Source organism: Chiloscyllium plagiosum, unplaced genomic scaffold, assembly GCF_037043375.1.
Source record: "Chiloscyllium plagiosum isolate Xiang-an unplaced genomic scaffold, Cpla_swu_hap1 HiC_scaffold_44, whole genome shotgun sequence".
Taxonomy (NCBI): domain Eukaryota; kingdom Metazoa; phylum Chordata; class Chondrichthyes; order Orectolobiformes; family Hemiscylliidae; genus Chiloscyllium; species Chiloscyllium plagiosum.
The window spans coordinates 22,654,197-22,666,386 of record NW_028270182.1 but is presented as its reverse complement, the minus strand read 5'-3'; the positions used below and the strand labels follow the sequence as shown (position 1 = coordinate 22,666,386).

Below are 12,190 nucleotides of genomic sequence, written 5' to 3'. Positions count from 1 at the left end.
GTCGATGATTGTCCCAGCCACAAAATGTGAAAAATAGCCAATAATCTCTGACCTGGGTTGTAAACTAGGATGCAACAATCAGAACTGCTCCTCAATGGACCATTTTCTTTACATGGATTTCAACTGGGTGCAATTATGACAAAAACTTTGGGAAAGTACTGCAAAGCAAACAACTCCAAGATGAGAACAGCAAGGTTGAAGAATTAAATGCAACCAACTTTCCATCATCTGAAATGTTATTGCAATCCTAGATAAAAATTCCCAAGCTGGGACTGTCCAAAAGGTTCAGAGGGGGAATCACATTCCTGAGAGTTTGTTCGATTGAAAACAAGCATCACAGTCAGGAACTGAAGCCACACTGGACAGGATAAGCTACTCAAGATCAAGTCCATGAATATGACAAAATCTGAGCCAAGAGTTTCCTGCTACTGTGCCAACATAATCATGCAGCAAACTTCAAGGGAAATGTATGTTTAAATCAGACAGATTAAAGATGCTTTTCACGCCTTCCAAGAGAAACTCAACTTGAACCCATATTTCTCGTTCATATCTCAAAAAAAAAACTCACGAAAATGAGGAAACATTGGTGGAAGGGGAGGCTTCCGAAAATGGTATTTACCCTCAGTATTTCCCTACAGATGTAGGCAATCCACTCTTCTTTCAGTGCATTTCCTTTTGTGTTCTTGACCAAGTCGGTGACTGATCCAGCTCCACAGAACTCCATAACCAGCTAAGGAATGGAACACAGCATGAGTAGGAACATTAATTGAACTTCCTTTCCCTTTCACACAAGTGGGATTCTTAAAATTGAAAAGGGGCACCTGATATTTCTTAGAAAACCATAAAAGACAACTCCAACTATAAGCAAATTATAGAAACCAGAGCTTGTTTCAAAACATTGACTTCGGACATTGCAGATGAAAACACAATTTTAATAAACTAAAAATATAAAATTCATACCCTTAAAATGCTCAGTGCATCCTACACAGTTTCAATACCTTACTACGTATGCATCTGCTTCAGAGCAATGCAATTTACATCATAGAATTATACTGCCACTGACATACAGGGACAATGACTGGGGAAAATACACTGGTGCAGAAGAAGATTACAATCGGCACTCTTTTTATAAATTTGTTCAAGCAATAATGAACACCTCTGGCTGGGTCAGCATTTCTTGCCTATCCCCACCTGTCCAGCAGACACCCACATTGCTGTGGGTCTGGAGTCACACACAGGCTATACCTGGGTAAGCACTACAGATTTCCTTCTTTAAAAAGGGCCTCTGAGAACCAGATGGGTTTATGCAAGAAACTGACATGGGGAGTTAGTAGCGTAGTGACATCATCACTGGACTAATGACCCAGAACAATGTTATGAATTCCACCACAAAAGATGGGGAAATTGAACAATCTGGAATAAAAGTAATAAAAAGGTCTACTGGTAACTAAGTAGCCAATGCTAATTGTCATATTAAAATAAAACCATCTGATTCACTAACGACTTTTCGGGAAGGGTATCTGCCATCCTCACATGGTCTAGCCCTATGTGAATCCAAGCCGACAGCTTGACTCTTCACTGCCTTCAGGGCAATGAATGCTGGCCAAGTCAGCAACACCTACATCCCACGCATGAATACAAAACAAAAACATGGTCACCATTAGGCTGGACTTTTCTTCTAGACTTTTACTAAGTTCAAACGTCACTATTTATCAAGGTGAGATTTGAACTCATGACTTCAGCCTGGACCTCTGGATAGAACTGGGGACCCAGGTATATGATGCAAATAACACAGAGGTCCAAACAGACTTGGGGACCCAGGTATATGGGTCATTAAAAGTTCAGAAAATGATCAAAAAATGCTAACAGAATCCAGGTCTTTATAACTAAAGGAACATAATTTAATGGACAGAGCATTAGAGAGTAATTCATGCTTCAATTATTACTTACCTGGCTGGAGTTACAGTGAACAATTAGGGATGATACATTGACCCTGGAGGCAGTGTTGCACAGATTTAACATAAGGATACCTGCCTTCAGGGGTTACATTTAAGAATTTATAAGGCTTAAGGAGTAAATGAATTTACTATACATTTTAAAGATATTATGTGAAACAGATAAGCTAGATTGCAAGAGACCACCGCCACTGGTCAGTGTGTCTCGGACGAGGAGAGATAGCTTAGGACAGTCCTTTCAGCAATGACATTAGGAAACATTTCTACACGTGAAAGTTGGTGGAGATTTGTAATTTTCTTCTGCAAACAACCGATGCTCACTCAAGTTTAATTTTAAAATGACAGGTTAATGGTCATGAAGGATATGGTAGAATGGTAGGTCTGTTGGGCTAGGTCACAGATCAGCTACAATCTCCGTGAATGAAGAATCTGACCCAAGGGTTGAAATAATCTACTCCTGTTACTCCAACAACATTGCAGTTGTTGTGGTTGGAGGGTTCCTAGCCGGAAGATGAGACGTTCTTCCTCCAACCGTCGTTTTGTTGTGGTCTGACGATGGAGGAGTCCAAAGACTTGCATATCCTTGGTGGAGTGGGAGGGGGAATTGAAATGTTGAGCTACAGGGTGGTTGGGTTGGTTGGTCCGGGTGTCCCAGAGGTGTTCTCTGAAACGCTCCGCAAGTAGCCGGCCTGTCTCCATCTTCCGGCTAGGAACCCTCCAACCACAAGGGATGAACTCGGATTTCACCAGTTTCCTCATTTCCCCTCCCCCCACCCTGTCTCAGTCAAATCCATCAAATTCAGCACCGCCTTCCTAACCTGAGATCTTCTTCCCGACCTCTCCGCCCCCACCCCAGTCTGACCTATCACCCTCACCTTGACCTCTTTCCACCTATCACATTTCCGACGCCCCTCCCCCAAGTCCCTCCTCCCTACCTTTTATCTTAGCCTGCTGGACAAACTTTCCTCATTCCTGAAGAAGGGCTTATGCCCGAAATGCCGATTCTCCTGTTTCCTGGATGCTGCCTGACCTGCTGCGCTTTTCCAGCAACACATTTCCAGCTCTGGTCTCCAGCATCTGCAGACCTCACTTTCTCCTCTATCTCAGAGCAGGACGAGGTGAAACAGAACTGCACTTTGCACAGAAATAGGTAATTCAGCCCATTTCTGACCCACATAAATATTGTTCCATTCTATCTGCATTTTCTTCCACTACTTCTTCTCAAACTGTCCCCACAATGAGTCCAAGCTATTCACTAATCATATCTTACACAAGATGGCAGCAGCTACAGGATAGGCAGCATTCTGGCTCCTGAACCCCTCCGCTCCCCAGCACCAGGCCAGCAGTATCTTTCTTTCTCCTTTTTTCTTTCTTTCTTTTCTCTTCCACCTTTTTCTTCTTTCTACCAGCATTAGCAGGACCAGGCAGCCAGCAGCGAGGAGCAAACAGTCTGCCACAGTAGCAAGAACAGGCTGCAGGGTGTAGAGAGCGCCAGCAGCCAGGAGGGGGTTGGAACGGAGTGATGTGGAGGCAAGGTCGAACGCAAAGCATGGGAGGGGAAGCCCTTGTGAGATGTGCAGGTCCAGCATAGCGAGGCACTTATGAACTACAATGTTGGAGTGTTAACTGCGCATCTTTGTTTTTTTCTACTTTTTAGTAAGGACTGTACAGAACTTTTTAAATTTTTATTTCCTTATTTTTCTGCTTTGCAACTAAGATTCTGTGCCTTTGTACCTAAGATGGCACTATAAGTGGCGAGTTGCAACTTTTTCACTGTACGCGTGAGCACGTGACAATAAATTTAATTCAATTCAATTAAATATTGTGAACTAATGAGGCCAACATTCTAACCTGCCATCAGGTCAGATGTTTTCCCTCAGTTCTAGGTAATATTTATTGTCCAAGGTTGAGTAATGGTGACGACAAAACTATAACTGATTGTCCTAAACACCCTATAAGGAAGGAAATCTGCTATCCCTTACTGGGTCTGGCCTACACATGATTCCAAACTCAAAGCAATGGAATTGACTCTTAAGTACCCTCTGAAATGGCCAAGTAAGCCACTTTGCTAAAAGTCAATTAGGAATGGGCAATAACTGTTAGCTTTGCCAGTGACACCCACATCCCACGAAAGCACTAAAAAACATCACAGGCAAAGTGAGAGAGTAAAATATGAGCTGGACAGATGCACAACGGTGCAATGACACTTGCATCAATCATACCCACAGTCATTATGATAGCAATGAGCTCAGAATCTCTGTATTCTCAGGTTGTGGGATACTGCTGACTAACCCAAAGTTTATTGTTTATCCTTAACTGCCCTGAGATTGTGAGTTTTAGGCAGTGAAGAAATGCGCAATGCTGTGTGTCTGGAGTCATTTATCGGAGGACAGGAAAAAAGAATGAGCGAACCAGATAAACTATTTTATGAGTTGATCACAGTGACCACTATCGGCTTTTTGTTCAACATTATTAACTGAGTGTACATTCTACCAGAGATTGGCCTCTTCATCTTTCGTCTGGATCCAGTGACATAATCACTGTGCTGCTGCTTCAGCATAATAAGGATAACAAAAATACTAACCCACTAGAGTTTACACAATCGTGCTGTTACGTCAGATTGAGTTATGGGACCATCTGAAAATTATCCCAAATTATTTTCACACTATGGCAGCAAACACCAATGTTTTCTCACCCAAAGTTGGTCATCATGGCCTGGAGGACTCTTCTTGATGAAGGCACCATAGTATGTTGCAATATTTCTATGATGCGAGTACTTTTTAAGCATATTAATTTCCTGTTTGATCTCCTCCTCTTCATCCTGAATTCAAACATAAGCAAACTTCATGCATTATACATTTTAAGAAAAAAACTGAAAGCATTCCAATTTTTTTTTATTTTCTGATTTTTTTAATACCCTGGAGATTACAATTTACTGCATTAATGCTTCACAGTGAATTTATCACCTGAATATAAACAATACGCCACTTCCTAAAAGTGGAGTTTCACGTTTCTGATTGAGAACCCTCTGGCAGCCTGAACAGCCACAGACATCATGCAGGTCAGGCTTCAAAGAGAAACTGATGATTTAGTAAAATACTATGCTTGTTCCACCAGTGACTACACAAAAATTATAATCCGTAAATATTGGCAATTCAGTGAAGGATCAACTTCCAGGGCACTGCGCAGCAGTACTAGGATACCTCAATTTGCACAAGCTGAGAAAGCATCATCATCAGAACAAATGCACTGTTCAAATGAAAACAGAGCATTTTTTTTAAAACTGCTTCAATTTCCAGCTGCTGACAATCACCTTCTGTTGTGCAAGATTTGACTCAAGGTAGTGAAGCTTTTACTCCATTTTTCATTCTCTTCAGGCCCTTTGAGGCCGTTTTGTCCAAATATAGACAAAAGACTAATTGCAGAGGTGAGGTGAGTGTGTCAGGCCTTGAGGTAATGACAACATTGACAAAGGCATGAGCATGGAGGAACAGACTCTCAGCAAGTGTTGCTATGTAGCACTGTTAACAACACCATGTTGATGGCAGAGCAGCCTGATGGAGTCATACCTGTACTTGGATTGGATTTGTCCTGCTTTGTTGGAATCATAGAATCCCTACAGTGTGGAAACAGGCCTTTCGGCCAAAAAGTCCACACTGACCCTCCGAGGAGTAACGCACCTCGTCCAAATTTTCCACACCGTCAAATGTAAATCCATAATACGGACATCTTCGAACAGCTTAAGTCCAATAAGACTTCATAATAACACATCCAAAATATTTTCAGGCCTTTAGTGTATCCAGTATGTATAGCACTGAAGATGCCACCCAGTTAGGAGACGAAATGTTTGCAAACAAAAACTCCTCGGCAAACTGACCAACAATTTAAACTACAACCTGAGGGGGATCCAAGATGGCGGCGACCCAGCAAGTCTGAGTCTACAGTGCTCCTCCCAAGACTTGGGCAAAGTGGGTCACCCACCCCCACCACACTCACCAAATCATTTAAAATAGCTGTTTAATTTAATTAGTTGCTTAGTATTAAATTTAAACAATCTAATCTTCAGTAAAAATGACTAAAGGGAAGGGAGCCCGCAGCTCTCAGCAAGCAGGAACCCCTCCCCGACCCTCTCCAGCTGCAGCAGAGGCGTCCACAGCCGCCCCGGGGGACTTACCTACAGTGGCAAGCCTCATGGAAATCATCTCCAAACTGGATGCGAAGATCGATGCTTTTATTGAAGAGTCCTGAAGCCGATGGGACTCACTCTAGGCCGTGCTGCAAAAGCACGACCAAGACATTAAGGAAATCGAGTGCCGAGTCGGAGGGGCGGAGCTAAAGGCCGCGACCTCCGAAACTACAGCGCAATCGGGGTCGTCGAAAAAATATTCGTTTGCTAGGCCTTCCCGAACGGGAAGAGGAAGGCCAGCTTACAGGGTTCCTCGAACGGTGGCTACCACAACTTTTATATCTGGAGGCTGGATCAGGCCAGGTAAGGGTGGAATGGGCCTACTGGGTTGTAATACACGGGCTCGGCTGGAACCAGCGCCCACGCCCGGTCCTGTTCCGGCTGCAGAGCTATAAGGATAGGCAGATATTCCTAGAAGCCTCTAGAAATCTTGGAAAAGATTCCCAAGCCATGATCTATAAAGGATCCAAGATCATGTTATTCCAGGACTTTTCCCCAGCTCTGGTCCGAAAGAGGAAGGCATTCGATGAGGCGAAGAAGTGTTTAAGGGACTTAAATATTCAGTACTCCTTAGACTACCCAGCGACGCTACGCTTTAACCATGAAGGATCCGTGTATAACTTCAGATTGCCGGAAAAGGCTAAGGAATTTTGGACTCTCAGATAAATTGTAAGAGATAATGAATGTTGGTTTGCCTTCTCCCCACTCCGGTTTACACCCCCCACTTTTCTTTTTTTTACCTTACTGTTTAATATTATCTTCGGGGGTGGGGAGAGGGATTTATTTATTTGTTCTCGACTTAAAGATTTTCTCTCCCCCCCCATATATATCTATATTATATATATAATAAGCCGGAGGGTCTAGTTAATGTTGGTAGGGGGAGGTGGTTACCTTATTCTTTTTTACCTCTGTCTCTAGGAGCGGGGTTGTTTTCCCTTGTTATTTTGTATTATTATATTATTACTTGTTGAGGTTATAATTTTATAGTTATATATGTTTATACATGGTATTGACATTACCAAATATATCCAGGTGGGTGGGGGGGGGGGGTAGGGTGCTCACTGTTAACTCGAGCTATGTAGTATATTTGAGTTCTCCTCATCCTATTGAGGAGCACCTGGGTCAAGGATGGGGCACTGGTTGGGAGAGGATACGATGGACCTTTGGAAAGGAAGTGATAACCCCTGTGAACAAGGGGGAAAATCTCCATTTAAACACGTTTTTTTTTATTATTTAGAAATAGTTTTTTATTATACTGTTGTGAGTACTGTTATTTTGAGCCTTTATTTTTGTGAATTTTATATGCTCTATGCTCAGGATGTTCTGGATAAGGTTTCCACTCCCGAGGGTTCTGGGTCCTCTGCTGTTTGTCATTTTTATTAATGACTTGGAAGAGGGAGTCGAAGGGTGGGTCAGTAAATTTGCAGATGATACGAAGATTGGTGGAGTTGTGGATAGTGAGGAGGGCTGTTGTCGGCTGCAAAGAGACTTAGATATGATGCAGAGCTGGGCTGAGGAGTGGCAGATGGAGTTCAACCCTGTCAAGTCTGAGGTTGTCCATTTTGGAAGGACAAATAAGAATGCGGAATACAGGGTTAACGGTAGGGTTCTTAGTAAGGTGGAGGAGCAGAGGGATCTTGGGGTCTATGTTCATAGATCTTTGAAAGTTGCCACTCAGGTGGATAGAGCTTGTAAGAAGGCCTATGGTGTATTAGCGTTCATTAGCAGAGGGATTGAATCAAGAGTCGTGAAGTGATGTTGCAGCTATACAGGACTTTGGTTAGGCCACATTTGGAGTACTGTGTGCAGTTCTGGTCGCCTCACTTTAGGAAAGATGTGGAAGCTTTGGAGAGGGTGCAGAGAAGATTTACCAGGATGTTGCCTGGAATGGAGAATAGGTCATACGAGGATAGGTTGAGCGTGCTAGGCCTTTTCTCATTGGAACGGCGAAGGATGAGGGGTGACTTGATAGAGGTTTATAAGATGATCAGAGGAATAGATAGAGTAGACAGTCAGAAACTTTTTCCCCGGATAAAACAGTGTGTTAAAAGGGGACATAAAGGTGAAGGGTGGAAGGTATAGGGGAGATGTCAGGGGTAGGTTCTTTACCCAGAGAGTGGTGGGGGCATGGAATGCGCTGCCTGTGGAAGTGGCAGAGTCAGAATCATTGGTGACCTTTAAGCGGCAATTGGATAGGTACATGGATGGGTGCTTAAGCTAGGACAAATGTTCGGCACAACATCGTGGGCCGAAGGGCCTGTTCTGTGCTGTATTGTTCTATGTTCTATGTTCTATTTGCCTGGACGATTATGGTTGATCAGTCGGTTAAGTGGTGCACCTGTAATGTCAAGGGGAGTAATCCGCCAGTCAAAAGGAAGAAAATATTATCAAGTTTCAAGAAAGAAAGAGTTGATATAGCTCTCCTACAGGAGAGGCACCTGTTGGATAAAGAACACTTGAAATTACGACTGGGTGGATTTGATCAGGCCTTTTTTTCTTCTTTTAGCTCAAAAAGCAGGGGAGTTGTTATTCTTATTCGGAAGAATTTCCCTTTCAAAATCCTAAATCAGATAAAAGACGAATCTGGACGGTATATTCTGATTAAAACCCTTATAAATGGAGAGGAATATGGGATTTTAAATTTGTACTGCCCCCCGGCACACCCCTTTAAATTTATAACGGAAGCCTTCTCAAAATTGATGGCTCTTGGTGCCCGTCATACAATTACAGGGGGAGACTTTAATTGTATTATGGATCCGGAAAGAGATAGGATTCCCAAGAGTACTGCAGGAGTATCTCCCAGATCTAGACAATTGGTGGATCTGAACAAAGAATTAGGATTAGAAGATGTATGGAGATGTCTCCATCCACAGGGCAGAGATTTTTCTTTTTACTCCAATCCACATAAATGTCATACCAGAATTGATATGTTTTTTGCCACTCCATTTTTTAAAATTCCATATCATCCTGTAAAATAGGTAGTATAGCAATTTCCGACCACGCTGCTGTATATAAGGAAATCAAGGCGAGGAATAACGGGACATCCCCTTGGCATTGGCATATGGACCCCTTCCTGATGAAAGATAGTAAATTTGTAAAGTACTTCTCTCAAGAATTTAAAACTTTTTTAGAAATTAATTTAGGTACGGCTAGCAACCCATCAATGATGTGGGAGACCATCAAAGCTTACGCGCGAGGTTTGATCATCCCCTACTCAATAACCCAGAAAAAATGAAAGGGAGAACAACAGCGTCTGCTCAAAGCTCGCTTAAAAGCGGCTGAAACAGCATACACTGATAGACCTTCTATTATCAAATTGCAAAGGATTATGGCCCTTAGGACAGCTCTAAACACCACTCTTACCCAAACGACTAAGAGGGAAATATTATTTGCAAAACAAAGGTTATATGAATTTGGCGACAAACCGGGTAGATACTTAGCATTTCTTGCAAAGAAAAAAGAGGCCCCTCAAACGATCACGTCTATCAAGGAAAGTACGGGTATTTTGACTCATGATCATAAAAGGATTAATGCAATCTTTAGAAAATTTTATTCTGATTTATATAAATCGCAGGATTGTGAAGACAGGACTAGGAGGATGCAATCATTTTTTAAAAAATTCGACCTTTCCGGACCTAACTCCGGAACAGGTATCGGTCTTAAATGCTCCCCTAACAGTCCAAGAAATACTTGACGCAATCAGGCAACTTCAGAGCGGTAAGGCACCGGGCCCAGATGGCTTTCAAGCTGAATTCTATAAAGAATTTACAGGAATATTGGCTGATCCACTTATGGACAAGTATAACTACGCATACAGTCAGGGCTGCCTCCCGCCTTCGTTGAAAGAGGCAAATATCTCTTATCCTTAAAAAAGGAAAGGATTCAGAAGATTGTGCGTCATACAGACCAATATCCTTGCTAAATGTAGATTTTAAAATCCTTTCTAAAACGTTAGCATTGAGACTAGAAAGGGTATTGCCACATATCATAAAGGAGTATCAGACGGGGTTTATTAAGGACTGTAGATCATCCAATAATATTAGAAGGGTTTTGAATATGATTAAAGCCTGCCATCAGGGAAAGATACCAGGAGTAGTAGTCTCATTAGATGCAGAAAAGGCATTCGATAGGGTTGAATGGTCATATTTGTTTTACACATTGGAAAGGTTTGGCATTGGAAAGGTATTTACCAAACGGGTCTCAACACTGTATAACGATCCCAAAGCAGTTGTGGTTACCAATGGATTAGGTTCGGAGAGCTTCAGTGTGGGTAGGGGCTGCCGTCAGGGATGTCCTCTCTCGCCATTGTTATTTACGCTAATAATTGAACGACTAGCAGAAGCTATACGGGCTGATCCTAATCTACCGGCCCCGAGGATTGGTACAGTTAAACATAAAATTACCCTTTATGCAGATGATGTTCTTCTATTCCTCAGTAATCCTCTGAGGTCCGTACCTCACTTAATCCAAGTTATTAATACATTTAGCGCATTCTCAGGCTATAAAATTAATTTCTCAAAATCGGAGGCTATGCCAATGGGTGGCCTTGCTATGATACTCCACTTAGTGGACGGATCCCACTTTCCCTTTCGGTGGTCCCTGGAGGGTTTCTTATATTTAGGCATTTTTATTACCCCAGTATTTGGTCAGTTATACAAGGCTAACTTTGTGCATTTACTGGAAAGGATGAGACAGGACCTCCAGTGATGGGGAGACCTTCCAATTTCCTGGCTGGGTAGAATAGCACTAATTAAAATGAATGTCCTGCCCCGTCTCCTATACCCTATGAGAATGTTTCCGGTGATGCTGCCGAGGCTGGCACTACTTAAATTGGGTTCCTTTATCTGGAATCATAGACGGCCCCTCATTAAGCTGAAGAAGCTACAGCTTCCACAGGCAAGGGGAGGATTGGACTTCCCAGATTTTAGGAAATATCAGTTAAGTTCCCTATTAAGTTACATAGCTGATTGTTTGTGGATCAGACAGACCCAATCTGGCTGGACATCGAGGCTTCTCAAGTAAAATGCCCACTTATTAACCTTTTATTTTCAGACAAGAGGAAAATCATTACGGATCACTGTAAAAACCCTATAATACTAAACACAATTAAAGCTTGGAATATAATGCGGCAAAATGAGGGCAACTCACATAAAACATCCCCCTATGTGCCGATAGTGGGAGCATGGGGATTTCAACCGAAGTTTACAGATGCCACTTTTAAACTCTGGAGATCCAGGGGTATCTCATGTCTAGGGGACCTATTTAAAGAAGGGGTCCTGATGTCTTTTGAACAGCTGCGTCAGAAATTCGGATTACCTAATGGAGACCTCTTTTGATACTTCCAAATTCGAGATTATATACAGAAGAAGACTACGTTATTAGATAGTCTTCATAAATCAGATAGAGAATGTAGAGTGCTACGACCAACAGGGGGTATCTTCCGTCAGTCGTATTTATCATTTACTACATGATGAAGTATCGGGAGATATGGACAATCTGCTTAAAACATGGGATCAGGATTTGGGACTAGAAATCTCTATAGAAACATGGAATGAGATTTGGGAAAACGCCAGAAGAATCACCATCTGCAACAGAACCCAGGCTACCCAGCTGAAGATACTTCATAGGGCTCATATAGCACCGGATCGATTGGCAAAATTTAAGGCAGGAGCATCTCCACTGTGTCCCAAATGTAAAATAGAGATGGGCACTCTTGTACATTGCCTATGGAGCTGTCATAAGATTCGAAGATACTGGACTAAAGTAGCAAGTACCCTGACAGAAATTTTAAGAATGGAAATTAAAGTGGACCCTGTATCTCTCCTTTTGGGCTTTTCAAACTTACCCTCCCTGGATATGCACGGGAAGAGATTATTTTCTATTCTCTCTTTCTGTGCAAGGAAAAATATTTTGGTAAACTGGGTGGCTGAGGACTTTCAAACTGGCACAGATAATTATGGAATGTATTCCCCTTGACTTCCTTACAAATATGGTGCACCGAAAGACCAAATTATTTCATAAAATATGGCAGCCCTTCTTGAATTATATA

General features: G+C 42.3%; 1 protein-coding gene across 5 annotated transcripts in view; it reads right to left on the bottom strand.

The window, feature by feature from the left end:
- LOC122548353 (misshapen-like kinase 1) overlaps nt 1–12,190 on the bottom strand; it is a 309,681-nt gene that overhangs the window by 124,995 nt on the left and 172,496 nt on the right. For all 5 annotated transcript variants that reach the window (XM_043686889.2, XM_043686890.2, XM_043686894.2 and 2 more), the window contains exons 4-5: nt 4,651–4,776; nt 620–730 (exon numbers count right to left, since the gene is read on the bottom strand). In XM_043686889.2, coding sequence (XP_043542824.2) covers nt 620–730; nt 4,651–4,776 — 237 coding nt within the window. The remainder of the gene's footprint in view (nt 1–619; nt 731–4,650; nt 4,777–12,190) is intronic.